Raw genomic sequence first — 14,705 nt, 5'->3', positions numbered from 1 at the left:
ACACCGTGACCAATGGATGATGATGTTCGCCACACCCAGACATCATTGTTGTTCAAGTGTTTGTCTAAATCTCTGAAGGTTGCTTGGTGAATGAATATTCTATGAGGAGTGACAATGCAAGGAGCTCAAATATTTATAGGCAAAATAGGATGAATGGTCGGTTATGCTTTTACTTGGGGACTTTTTTTTTTTTTTTTTTCTTCTCGGGGAAGAAGATAACGGAGGAAAGAGACTTGTCAATATGAACATGTGACTTTATTCATGTTTGTGTTGTCTTATTCGTGTTCTCCAAGAAATAATTATCAGATTGAATGGTGGTTGGGACTCTCTCTCCTAACAGTTTTTTTCATCAAATATGGATGATGAATGAATGATGGCCTAATTTTGTAGGAAGGATTCAGACTATTCAAATCTATAATCTACAGAGTCTTAAAATGGATTAAAGAGATATGGGCAAATGAAGGAAAACTTACTAGTTTCTCTAGAGAGTGTATTTGTAATTTATTTTTATCCTTTCAACAAATAAAGAAAATATCACGACCACACCTAATTTTTTTTTTTTTAGATGGTAGAAAAAAACAAAACACAAAGCAAAGAAAACTAGCAAGCAACATCAATCAAGGCTAGCGGGACCTCCTCCATCCACACTCTGGTGGTTCAAACCTCGAGCCATCCTAGCAAGTCCAAGCGCCAACATACCCTGCCTCCTCACATGGATAGCTTGAAACTGCCGAAGCAATCGACTGGCACCCACCACTTGTGATAAAATATGGCCATACTCATAATAATATCACAAAAACCCAGATCCCTTGCCAAAGCAATTGCCTTGGCTGCTGCAAATGCTTCGTCACAATTGACATTCACCCAGAACCGAAGTTGCCTTGGCTAAGCCAACCCTCCCCCGAAGCATACCAATAAACATCTCTCTCTCGCTGCAATGCACCCTAAATTCTTTTGCTGCACTTGACCAAAATCAATTGGTCGAGCCGCATCCAAATACCCCATCATAAAGCAACAACCAATCCCAAACTTGACTCATTCCCATGGGTCATTACCTGCCAAAACCACTCTTTGAATTCCTGATTCTGGGCCCATTGAATCAGATTCCTCAAAGGACTTAGCTCCCACTCCTGCATCGCCAAATCACAATAACAAAGACAATGCATCAACGATTCCCGATCTACACCACAGCCTAACCACGTCTCATTAATAGGAATTCTTCGACTTTGCAACAACGTTTTTGCTAGCAGAATATCATTACACCCCTTCCATACAAACACCTTGATTTTATTCAGAACTTTAAGCTGCCATACCTTCTTCCACAACTTGTCCCAACATGATCTACCAACAGAAGACTCCGACGATTGCGACCACACCTAATTTATGTAAAGGAAAATGTGTGATGAGATGACCCCATTAAAATTGATGTTTTAGTGACAATTTTGATAATCACCCTAGGTGATATGTAGACCAGTTTGGGGACTTGAATTTGTAATAAAAAAGTCATCATAAATTATCACACTTTCTTTATTTATTATACGTCTTCTAAAAAAAATAAAAAAATCAACTAAAATAATCAATTCTCAGAGTCGTAGAAAGCTGACTCAACCACCTCAATCCACAGTAGTTTTTCGTGGAGCCTCCGTCACACTGGATAATCAGATCGATCCCACACTTCTTCAGTTTTAAAGATCGCGTGATAATGAAATAAACCTCAAATTGCTCACCACCTTTAATATGATACCCAAAATATTCTTCAATTTCTACATGGCTTATCCAAATATAATCTCCATAACTCCCAGGGATGCCGAAGAAGGTTGGGGTATAAGTCAAATCAATGCCATTAATTTTATCACTAATAATGGCATATGGAAAATCATCTAATTCTATGGAGCATTCATCCCCAGCTATATAATAAACAACTCCCAAACTAAACCCTGCAACGTAGTCTTCCTCTGGCACCATTGGCATTTCTAAGGCTATCGAAGAAGATCCTGTTATTTCATTGTTGAAATAACCGTCAAAGTCACTACTGGGATAGAACAGGTTGCTATTGGAAAAGATACTACTGTTGCGGTGGTGGTCGACACGATGACACTATCAAATGAATTTCTAATTAGTAGAATGCTATACGAACACAAAAAAATTACAATAAGTTTGCGGAAACAAAACCTGTAATGCCCCAATTTCTAAGCCCAAATGATGATACAACAATCATGGTTCTTTAAAAGAAAACCGAAATAAATTTCCATACTTGCATTACATGACACAAATAGTTCTCATGCGATAATACATTCAATTCAAAACAAAATAAAACAAACAAATAGATACCCTCAAGGGTTTACAAGTTTCCAAGGCTTAAGTCCGGTTACACAAAACAGTTATTCAAACCCACACAAATACAGCCCTTGGCTTACAAAACAGAGTCACGCAAAATGAGAGCATTGTACTCCCAACACACACACACACACTTCCACGCCCCTAGTTGGGTGGAATCACCACATCTTTTCCTATACAAAAATTTCGTAGGGTGAGCATAAAGCCCAGTAAGAAATTCTTAACAAAGTATATACATTTTATACAAGTCTCAAGAGATGAAATGCACATGTCATGCTATGCCCTTTTTGAAGATAAATCACATTTTCATCTTTTGAAAACCATCATGCTCAATGATGTCATGCAATTTCAATTGTTCAAAACTTAATAATTTATTTTAAGAGCGGTAAACACGACTCTGGTAATCCCTAGGTCGGTGTCTGCAAGTAGACTATACAAGTACTACAAATTTGTCATTTTTACTAGCATTGACTGGAAGGCTCGACACCTATAATCTGTTATTTTTACCAGTATTAATTGGAAGGCTCGACACCTATTCAATTTCATCTACACCACCTATCAAGACTTACCACCGTATTTACCCCAAAACCAATTCATGGAAACTTGTTTCTCAACATTCTTTTCTCAATGCAAGTTTTCAAATCAACTTTCAAAGTTTAATGTAATCAAATGAATTGATATGCCAATAACACAAGATGAACATAAATACTTTTATTCCAATTCAGCATCCAAGGAATAACATAATTCCCTCTTCTCAAGTATCCTCAACAATTAGTCATTTCAAGACTATTTCAACGCTTTGAACAATAATTTCTAAAATGAACAACAATTCTCATATTCCCTGAAATTCATCATTTATATAAATATAAATAAGAAAATTTCCAAACATCCATTTATTTTGACACACAAAATAAATATAACAATATCATTCATAGATTTTCAGTCTCCTTTTTCAAAAATCCCCAAATTCTAGGTTTTCTCACCAAAACTATACAACTCAAATCTTTTAAAAGAAAACTTTTCAAAATCATCTTTTCTTCAATCAACGAAGATCAAAACCCATAAGCTCATTTTAAAAGAACAAGAGACAAACCCACTTTCAAAATCGTTCAACTTCTTGAATCAACAATCAATTTTCAAAGCTATTGAAAGATGATTTCGAAATCATCTAGATATTGCAAAAATATATATATAACTCTAAGAAAATCTCTACCTCAAGTTTTGAAGAAAAATTGAGATGAAACCCCAAAATTTACGATGTCGAAACTCGATATCCACCGCACACAACGAAGCCCTCGAGGTGATGACCAACTTTAGTGAAAAACTTAGGCTTAAATCCCAATGGGTTTGGAGAAATCAAAGAGAGAATGTGACTTCAAGAGAGAAGAGCTACAGATTTCGGGTTTTTAAGTGAAAAGGAAATCAAAAGTGAAGCAAAACGGCGCTGCTGGTAACTAATATACACCAGGCTCGCTCGAGCGAAGGAGTTCTCGCTCGAGCGTAAAATACCTAGCTTCAGAAGTTTTTCAAACGCACTCCTCGCTCGAGCGCAAGAAGCTTCGCTTGAGCGTACAAGCAACTTCAAATGCATTTTGCTCATCGCTCGAGCATACAAGCAACCTTGACCCCGCCAGGGCGCTGCCCTCGAACCCGCCAAGGGGTGCTGCCCCTTGCCTCTCGATCCCCGACCTACCCAGTCGAGTGGCAAAACATGAAAGAAGGGTCGAAATCGAGATAGCTACAAAATCAACTACAAAACCAATTACATAAAATATAGGTTGAATAATTTGAATGAAATCGTCTTTTATGATAGGTCCCACTTTTTCCATGTAATATGTATGACGAAGATTGTTTTATGCGATTTGTTATATATTCCCGTAATCTTATTTGAAGAAACTAAACATCAAATTAATACAGTGGCAAGTATTGATTTTTATCATATAGAATCAAAAGACTAGTTAAAGTTAATTACATTAGTAAAAGAGAAATGATATGTATCACACTTATATTTTTATCATCATTTTGTATTACTATCTACATGAATATTTATGATTGGCTCATCTGTTTGGAAATAATTATTGAGAAATTAATGAAAATAGATAACATATTGTCGTGGAGAAATGCGATATATAATCATTATATATCATCATTTTGTGTCCCCATCTACATGGATAACATGTGATATATAACCCTCTAATATATTGTCTTGTAGCGGGTAATAAAACAGTGAAAAAAACAACTAATATATAACAATTCTATTTTTAAAATTGTTACTACCACATTATTCAGGTCTAAAATTTTGAATAAAAAATTCTGTAAGATATTATTTTCCATTTCTAATATTTTGTATTGGAGAGAGCTCCTCTCTAATTCACAAAGTTGCCTACACGACGTTGTTTGCGCCTGTGTGCTCACTACAGGTCCCATTTCAATGATCTAAATCATTCATTTTGCTGGGCACTTCATGTATTTCATCCACAAAAAAATTAAGTCGATGAAATAATCGTAACCTATTTAATTTATTGCATTGTCACCAAAAAAAATGGATGGTTTATCATATTTTTTTTAGTGACAAACGCGATAAATTGAATAAGTTGTGATTATTGAATTGACTTAATTTTTTTGTGTGGATGAAATACACGAAATACTTGACAAAATGAACAGTTCAAATCATCAAAATGAGGCTCGTGCATGACCCTAAATTGCGCCCTCTAGTCCATATTAGGGACAGAGGAAATCCTCCTCCTTTGGTATTAGATATGTCACAACTAAGATTGAGCACTTTGTAAAGAAAGCTATCTTCTTAGGACCTAAGAGTTATATCTTATACACTAAAGAAGGTAATATAATTAAGCACAAAGGTGTCTGCAGAGGTGATATCGAACAGTCTGCCTCTGACCGTACCACGCCTTCTATTGAGGTGCGCGGATGTCGAAAGAGGAATGTCTCAATCAATACTGGTCACCCGCCTCTGTTTGTGTTGCTGGTCCTATCAATGCCCAGACGTGTACACGGACATTGTCTATGTTGTGGGTTTAGTAGGTAGATACCAAAGTCACCCAGGCATGGAGCATTGGAAAGCTGCCTTCAAAGTAATGAGGTATCTTTAGGGGACCAGAGACTAAATGACAGAGGGAATCTTACTCCTTGGTATTAGATTTGTCACAACTAAAATAAATTTGGTTTCATACATTTCATTTAATTTTCAAAAAGATTTTTTTTTTGCTAAATTGTTGCACCTGTGAGAGAGAGAGAGAGAGAGAGAGAGAGAGAGACTTGAGGGAGATTTGGTATATTGTTGAGCCTTTTGTTGAGTCTATCCAAGGGAATGATTCGTGCACCTTGAAAACAGTGAAGTTCTTCCATTGGATTTTTATGATTTGAGAGTTTATGCTGAAATGGAGTGTTACCCAACCGCATTTCTAGATTTGAGAGTTTATGCTCAAATGGAGTGTTAGCCAACCACAGTTCTAGAGTCTTCAATTTTGATAGATCAGATATTTTTTCAAGTGATGCACAATCAGTAGCATATACTTACAATAAATTAAGAGAAAGATTTGAGATAGATTGAAGACTTGTGCAATAACTTAGCCCAAGGACTTCTTGTTTGGATAGATAACTAAAGCCATATGCTAGGCTACGGAAAATGTTTCCCTCTAAGTACAACACTCGCAATGATGATAAACTCTCAAGATTAATTGGAAAATCTCCTTCAGACAGATTGCGTTCACTGAGATCTAGCTCTGTTAAGAAACACAATCTTGAAATAGAGGATGTTAAAAGTCTTATTGAATGGGGATTTTTTCGCAATAAAACCTGAGATAAAATGAGAGAAAGCCGTGATTTAGTTGTGAATTGCCTATTACATCCCTTCAACGATAAGCTCCTAAGATTCTTCAGTAGTCCAATAGAGAAAGGTAATTGTTTAATGGCTGTTCCATCTGCAAGAAGCTCTGTTAAGCTTTCCATATGTCCCAAATGCTCCGGAAACTCCTCCAGTTTCACACAACCAATGAGATTTAGATGTTTAACAGACTTTAGCTTGCAAATACTGCTCGGAAGATACCTCAGGTTCAGGCAATCTTTCAAATTCAAGTAAACAAGTTTATCCAAAATTCATGGAGTGCCATTAAACTTGTACAACTTTCAAGCAGTAATTCCTCGAGCATCGATAGTGCACAGAAGATGGGGTTTTTTGTTAGACATTTGGAATTACTGAGATTTAAAATTTTAAAGCTCTTGAAGTGCTGCTAAAACCAATATATATATAAAGATTTATATAATTTTTTCTTTCTTTCTTCATGATTCCCTACTCAATTGATCCAAATCCCAAATAAGAATGAATTTGCTAAGAATGTCGTACCTTGCCATCTTTCCAAAGTGATTTAATTTTGCTGAACTGCATGTCTAAAATAACGAGTTTCTCTGGATGGAAAATTGTATAGTAAATACTCCAATGAGCAGTAATGCCAACAAAGCCGCCTTAGCTCTTCAAATTGATGTTCAAAATCTCCATTGTGGTGCACATTATTTATTTGAAGCAGTCTTAACTTAGGCATCCCAACAAATGCTTTATTACCCCATGGTATCTTCTTTAACATGGGTAGGGTTAGGATCACACCTTCGACTGCTTTTGTTCCCTAATATTTAAAAACAAAATGAAAAATTAGAAGGAAGAATATTGGATATGTAAATAGCAGTATGTACACATACCATGAACACGCGCGCGCGTGTGTGTGTGAGAGAGAGAGAGAGAGAGAGAGAGAGAGAGAGAGTAAATAACTGAATTATTTTTCCAAGTTGAAAACTTACTAACTCACCAAAAGGAATTATGATTAGACTTTTACCTCGTTTTTTTCAAGTGCATAGCAAACATCTTCATGAAACCATAACCTATTGCGCTTTCTAATCTCCTTGGGAAATTTTTCATGAATGATTTCCCTCCCCATATCCCGAAGTAGATCATGCATCGTCAGCTCATTTTCTTTATTAATTCTCAGTAAACATCTACTAATCAAAACACTAATTTCAATTTCGGCACAGAAACCGCAGTCATGAAGTATAGTAATGACATAGTCTTTGTTTGTTCCAATGAAAAAGCATGCAATATCAAGGAAGCTACCCTTCATTTTGTCATCATCTAGTGAACCAAAACTTATCCTAAGTGTTTTTTTTTTTTTTTTCTTCTGAATTTCATTATGAGGAATTTGTTGCAATTTATCAAGTGCACTAATCCATTCTACCATGTTTCTTCCAGAAAAATAAGAACCCAAAACTTCAAGAGCTAGTGGAAGTCCTCCAGCATAACGTACTATATCATTTACAATACCTGCATAATTTTCTAATGGATTGGTTTTCCTAAAAGCATGCCAACTGAAAAGCTGCAGAGACTTTGTGTGATTTAATTCCTTAGCCATATATCTTTCATGAACTTTCAGTTCCTTCAACAAGTACTGATCTCTAGTTGTTATGATGATTCTACTTCGTGGACCAAACCAATCACGATTTCCTGCCAAGGAATTTACCTGCCTTAATTGATCCAAATCATCAAGAACAATGAGAACCCTTTTAGAATGGAGCCTTTCTTTTATCAAGTTCATTCCTCTTTCAACACTACCAATTTTTAGATTGTTTATCCCTAATAATTCAAAAGGAAGTAGTTCTTGCAATTGAACTAGGCCATTGAATTGTCCTGCAAATTCACTAACATTTGCAAGAAAACAGCTCCCTTCAAATTGGAGGAAAATATGGTTATACACAGTTTTTGCAAGGGTTGTTTTGCCTATTCCACCCAAGCCATATATTCCAATCATGCGAACATCATCTGATCCAATGCATAACATCAAATTTATGCGTTTAACACGAGAATCTATTCCAACTGGGTGCACAGCAACATTTAGGAATGCCTATTTCAGTTTACATAAAACCTCTCTAACAATTTTTCGGATGAACTTTGCTTCATGCCTGTCAATTTTGATTCAAATAAAAAATTAATTAAGTATATATTTGTGTTATCAAAAAACGCTAATATTCTAACGAATTACGTATTGATACATACACATTCCAAAATATGGTACACTTTCGTTCCAAAACAGTAAATTTACGCTGGATTTGGTTGGAGGATTTGGGAAGGGATTTGGAAATGGAAAGGAAAAATGTGTGTGAAATTAGGTGAAATGCAAGTATATTTTATTCACATTTCACCTACATTTTCTCTTTCCTTTTCCAAATCCTCCAACCAAACATAGCGTTAGTGATCCAAAATGATTTCAAAAGTTTTTTCAAATATATTTCCTTAATGTTCCCTTAGAAGGGGAAAAAAAATCATATATAATGAACTAAAATCTAAGATTAGTTAAGTTTTGACTAGACAAAAACATCAAAAATAGGTCATAGTGCTCATAGAAATATTCTGTTACATGAAAAAAAATAAATAAATAAATTACATTTTATTGAATGCTTAATAGTTAAAAAAATTATTCTAGAAGTACCTTAAATTTTGAAGTGTAATGTATACAAGTCTATCCCTATCGTAACATACAGGTCTATCCCTATCGTATCATATTTTAAAGTATGTGGTATACTATGTTTTCCACGTACCAAAATGATCCACGTTCCATGTAACATAGGTATATATTATGGAAACACAAAACCTTACAAAGCCGACTCCCAATATGCAGTTAAGAAATGTAAAATGCAAAACATCTTAAAGTTACAAAGTGAAATAACTATGCCTAAATAGCGGTTTGCATGCATTTAAAATTGAGAATAAAATTTTAATATTATTGACAAATGAATCGTAAGTTTGTTTTAAGAAAAAAATAGGCAAATGTCATTTTTTTTCCCTTCAAATTGTAAAAACAATATGGTAGGATTTTCTAGATAAAGATGAAAATTGATAGCAGCAGAAGCAGCAAAATTAAAAGGATGTTGAACATTACCCATTAGCAACATTTTGCAAATCCCAGCCTGATATTAGCCGCTTCAGAGAGGGCAGCTCTCCTCACCTCCACCTTCTCCATCTCATCCACATTACGCTTTTCGTGTCTTCCAAATGCTTCTCCAAAACACCCTGTTTGACGTCGTACGTCGGATGGATCAACATCGTAGAATATTGGGAGAAGTAATTGTCCAAGTGTTCTCTTGCATTCAATGATCTTCACGAGCTCATCAAGGCACCATCTCGAAGAAGGGTAGTTTCTGGAGAAAACAACAATGGAGATCCTTGATTCTTCGATTGATTTTAGCAACTCCGAAGAAATGATTTGTCCTCTTGGAAGTTCATCATCATCCCTGAAGGTGTGAATTCCAGCTTGAACCAAAGCAGCGTAGAGATGATCGGTAAAGTTTTTGCGGGTATCTTCACCTCTGAAACTCAAGAACGCGTCATAGCTCCAGCGAGGTGGTGCTGAAGCAGACGAAGAAGCAGAGTCATGTTGGGGTCTTTTAGCAGCCATGGATTAACAACCTAAGATTAGGGATCAAATGAATTGTAGGGAGGAATATAAAAGTGAGAGAGTGATGAAGAAGCAGTTTTTTTAACGGTTTTTTTTTTTTTTTTCGTGTGACTTTTTACGTAAAATATGAGTTAATAAAACGTACAAAAAATAATAATGAATCAGAAGGATTTTTTTATTTTTTGGGGGCTAGCTTGAAAATTTGGCTAAAAGTCTGACTTTTAATTTATTTTGGATTATATCACTTTATTATTATTTTATATATTTTTCTAAAAAAAATTTAAAAAATTAAAAAGTCTTTTTAACCAACTTTTCAAAATAAGTATTTGTATAAGTTAAAGTTTTGTTAATTTTTTTGACTTTTGTAAGGAATTTTTGACTTTTTAATTAAAGTATTAAATTGTCAAATGACCCTTAATGTACAATAATAAAATAATATTTAGTGATAATTAATGAAATCTAAATAATTAATCCTTAAAAAAATTATTTTTACTTCATTTTTTTTTTGTCTCTTTCTTCTGACAGTGGTATTTTTCGTGCCAAAGCCGAAACTTGGCAATAAGTTTTCTAAATTCATATCTAATAGTGTGTTATATTAAATTCCAAATTTTGTGATAAATTTGGCATCGAGTTTAAAAAAATGTCAAAAATATTGCAAGAGCACATCTCTTCATTTCTCTTATGATGGGATTTATAAATGATATTTATATTTAAATTTTTGTTAAAAAAATAGATGAAATTACATTTATTACATATTTAGATTTTTACTTAGAATTGAATGTGTGAACAATATTTATATTGGATATGACACACAATATATTAATTTTAAATTTATACCATACATTTTTATTTTTTAGATAAAATTCTGGTTAAAATTTCAGGGTAATACCACACCAATAGAGATTCCTGAATATGATAGTGTGTAATATAAAATTTCAACACAAATGATCCAACTAATTTCAATAATTTGTTAATTGGGGTTTTAGTCCCCTCTACATTTCTAAAGACAATATTTATATTTCTAAACGAAAACATTAACTTTATGCATCTTTACACGATTCTAAATCAAAGCATTTAGGATAGTTGGCCAATTGGTTCAAGTAGTTGTCCTTTTGAACAGTAAGAATGTCAAATGTTCAAGATTTGAATTGATGGAGCGACTGTGACCTTCTTGTTATAATATAATTTATTAACCCACTACTATCTTATCAATACCAAAATAAAAAATCAAAGCGTTTAACACTTTTAAATTAAAGGATTAATTTTTTTATTAAAAAAATATATACATAATGGGTAGTGTACATATTGGGACACATTGTAAATTTTCGTTAAACCAATGTACTCTGCTAACCATTCTATCTATTGGCCAATTTTAGAGCTTGCTTCTTGGATGCTTGGAAATCCCAACTCAGCTGCCTGTTCAGTTTTCTCTCATATGTTCAGGATTGTTTCCACGAAACACCACAAAAGATTTAGGAGGAATTACAATTCCATCTACACGACTAAAAGTAATTACACAAATCGTTTTTGAAATAAAATCATTTTTGATAACTGTTCTTTAAATACTCAAGACAGTTTGAACCAAGTGTTTCAATATACCCTTGAAATTCATGAAGCTTTTCAATGCTCCCTTAACACTGATCAAAGAGGTCTGAAACTATTTAAATTTATGACGGCCTCTTTAGAGATGAGAAGAGCTCATGGGTCCTGGGCTACTTAGGAAAACTAGATGCTGCAACAGTATTGAAGCAGAGATTATTGGGTATACCTCCTTATTGGAGTGTGGGACCCAATTGGTTTGTTAAAGAATTTTAATTTGACTTGGTTTAGGTATAATATATTTTAATATATTATATCTAATTTTTGGAGACCTAATTCAATTTGATAACAACTAGATTTTGATGAAACAAATCTAAGATCTAACAATATATATATATTGTTTTGTGAGCATTCCGGTGTAGAGCAGTGGCTACAATTCAATTCGGTGAAACAGTGTAGCACCAAATTGATTTCGGGACTTGGGTAAACAGTTTGGTGGACTTTGCTTTGTGAGTAGCAGTTTGTTTATCTTTGATTCGAAGTTGATTTGGGTTATTATTTTGGGTCTTCTTCAGCTTTGATTCTGAAGATTTTGGCTCATCTATTTGGTGAGGTCTTTCCTCTAGTTTATTTGTGATTATTTGGAATTCACTTAAGAGTGATTTTTTGAGACCATTCGTGTCTCGTTTGTAATCGTTTGGAACTTATTTGGTTGATAGTGAAATCGGATTTCGATCCTACGGACGTACCTCACATTGAGGGAACCACGTAAAAATTCTTGAAGATGATACTTCTACCGAATTGTGGCACAAGCGGCTTGGCCGCATGAGTGAAAAGAGGCTGCAAGTTTTGTTCAAGAAAGAACTTCTACTCGGTTTGAAAGGTACACATCTTAAAACTTGTGTTCATTGTTTGGCGGGTAAACAACATAGAGTTTCTTTTCATAAAAATGTTGCTTCTAGAAAAGAAAATGTTTTGGAGTTGATTCATTCGGATGTTTGTGGTCCTTTAAAAGTTAGAACACATGGTGGTGCACTTTATTTTGTTACTTTCATTGATGATTATTCAAGGAAAGTTTGGGCTTTTCTACTAAAAACTAAAGTTCAAGTTCTAGAAGTATTTAAGCTTTTTCAGGCCATGGTTGAAAGAGAAACAGGGCAGAAATTGAAGTGCATCCGATCAGACAATGGTGGTGAATACATTGGGCCATTTGATGAGTATTGTCGCAGCCAAGGTATTCGACATCAAAAGACAGTTAAGAAGACTCCTCAACAAAATGGAGTTGCCGAGAGGATGAACCGCACAATTGTGGAAAGAACAAGGTGTTTGCTTTCACAAGCTAAATTGCCAAGATCCTTTTGGGATGAGGCATTGAAGACAGCGGTTGACGTGATCAATTTGTCACCTTCCTATCCTTTGAATGGTGATGTTCCAGAAAGAGTTTGGACCAGTAAAGATGTGTCTTATGAGCACTTGAGAGTGTTTGGTTACCGAGCTTTTGTTCACATTCCAAAAGATAAGAGGTCCAAGCTTGAGAGCAAGTCAAGACAATGTATTTTTCTTGGCTATGGGCGTAATGAATTTGTGTATAGATTGTGGGATCCGGTCGACAAGAAAGTCATTCGAAGCCGTGATGTTGTGTTTCTTGAAGACCAAACAATTGAAGACTTTGGCAAAGGTGATCAACCGGAGCCAAAAACTAGTGATCTCATTGACATGGATCCATCTCCTTCATCTTCAGTTGATGATGAAAATAGGGGAGATGTGTAGCCACCTATTGAAGAATTTGAGGATGATGCTAATCCTAATGAAGTTGAGCCAGAAATTGAGGAAGAACATCCAACTCAAGAACCGCCACCACAAGAAAATCTACAAGGGACCGACAACCTTCAAGAAAGTATCCTCCCAATGAATTTGTGTTGATTTCTGATCAAGGGGAGCCTGAGAGCTACCAAGAAGCAATTGAGCATGCAAAGAAAGGTGATTGGAAAAAGGCCATGGACGAGAAGATGAATTCCTTGCTTGAAAACCAGACTTATGATTTAGTGAAGTTGCCTAAAGGGAGGAAAATTTTGAAAAATAAGTGGGTTTTCAAATTGAAGAATGGTGGCAAGAATTTGAGGTACAAAGCACGTCTTGTTGTGAAAGGCTTTGGGCAAAAGAAAGGTATTGACTTTGACGAGATTTTCTCGCCGGCTGTAAAGATGTCTTCTATTCGGGTTGTACTTGGCATGGCTGCAAGTATGAACCTTGAAGTTGAGCAACTTGACGTGAAGACCGCATTTCTTCATGGTGATCTTGAAGAAGAAATTTACATGGAGCAACCGGAAGGTTTTGTAGAGAAAGGGAAAGAGAAATTTGTTTGTAAATTGAAGAAAAGTTTGTATGGCCTCAAGCAAGCCCCACGGCAATGGTACAAAAAATTTGACTCTTTCATGATGAATAATGGTTTTTCTAAAACTACTTCGGACCATTGTGTGTTTGTGAACAATTTTTCGGATGGTAAATTTATTATTCTTTGGCTTTATGTTGATGACATGTTAATTGTGGGTCAAGATTCTACCATGATAAACAGGTTGAAATTGGAGTTGAGCAAGTCTTTTGCTATGAAAGATTTGGGGCCGGCAAAGCAAATTCTTGGTATGAAAATTGTTCGTGATCGCAAAGAGGGGCTGATTTGGTTGTCTCAAGAAAGCTACATTGAAAAAGTTCTTGAGAGGTTCAATATGGATAAAGCAAAGTCGGTTGGTTGTCCACTTGCGGGTCACTTCAAGCTTAGTTCGAATCAATGTCCTACAAGTGAGAAAGACAAAGAAGAGATGTTGAAAGTTCCTTATGCTTCAGCAGTTGGTTCTTTGATGTACGCCATGGTTTGTAGAAGGCCGGATATTACTCACGCCGTTGGTGTGGTGAGTCGTTTTCTCTCTAATCCGGGTAAAGAACATTGGGCAGCGGTAAAATGGATTCTAAGGTATCTTCGAGGGACTTCGAAGGTGTGTTTGTGTTTTGGAGATGGTAAGCCGATGCTTGATGGGTTCACTGATTCTGACATGGCCGGTGATGTTGATTCTAGGAAATCTACTTCGGGGTATTTGATGACTTTTGCAGGGGGAGCTGTGGCATGGCAATCTAAATTACAAAAATGTGTTGCTCTCTCAACTACCGAAGCTGGATTTATTGCTATTACGGAAGCTTGCAAAGAAGAGTTATGGCTGAAGAAATTTTTGCAAGAATTGGGTTTGAAGCAAGAAAGGTATGTACTTTATTGTGATAGTCAAAGTGCTATTCACTTGAGTAAAAATTCTACTTTTCATTTGAGATCGAAACATATTGATGTGAGATACCACTGGATTTATAGCGATCTCGGTTGTC

The 14,705-nt window shown here is 35.3% G+C and overlaps 1 protein-coding gene across 1 annotated transcript; it reads right to left on the bottom strand.

The window, feature by feature from the left end:
- Positions 1 to 9,196: 9,196 nt before the first annotated feature.
- Positions 9,197 to 9,819, bottom strand: LOC114300450 (TMV resistance protein N-like). Its single transcript, XM_082872799.1, has one exon. The coding sequence runs from the start codon at positions 9,792 to 9,794 to the stop codon at positions 9,282 to 9,284; it is 513 nt and encodes a 170-aa protein (XP_082728925.1). The 5' UTR covers positions 9,795 to 9,819; the 3' UTR covers positions 9,197 to 9,281.
- Positions 9,820 to 14,705: the final 4,886 nt, after the last annotated feature.

This window comes from Camellia sinensis, chromosome 6, assembly GCF_055761805.1.
Source record: "Camellia sinensis isolate YWXY chromosome 6, ASM5576180v1, whole genome shotgun sequence".
In the NCBI taxonomy this organism is placed as follows: Eukaryota; Viridiplantae; Streptophyta; class Magnoliopsida; order Ericales; family Theaceae; genus Camellia; species Camellia sinensis.
This window is presented reverse-complemented; position numbering and strand designations above follow the sequence as displayed.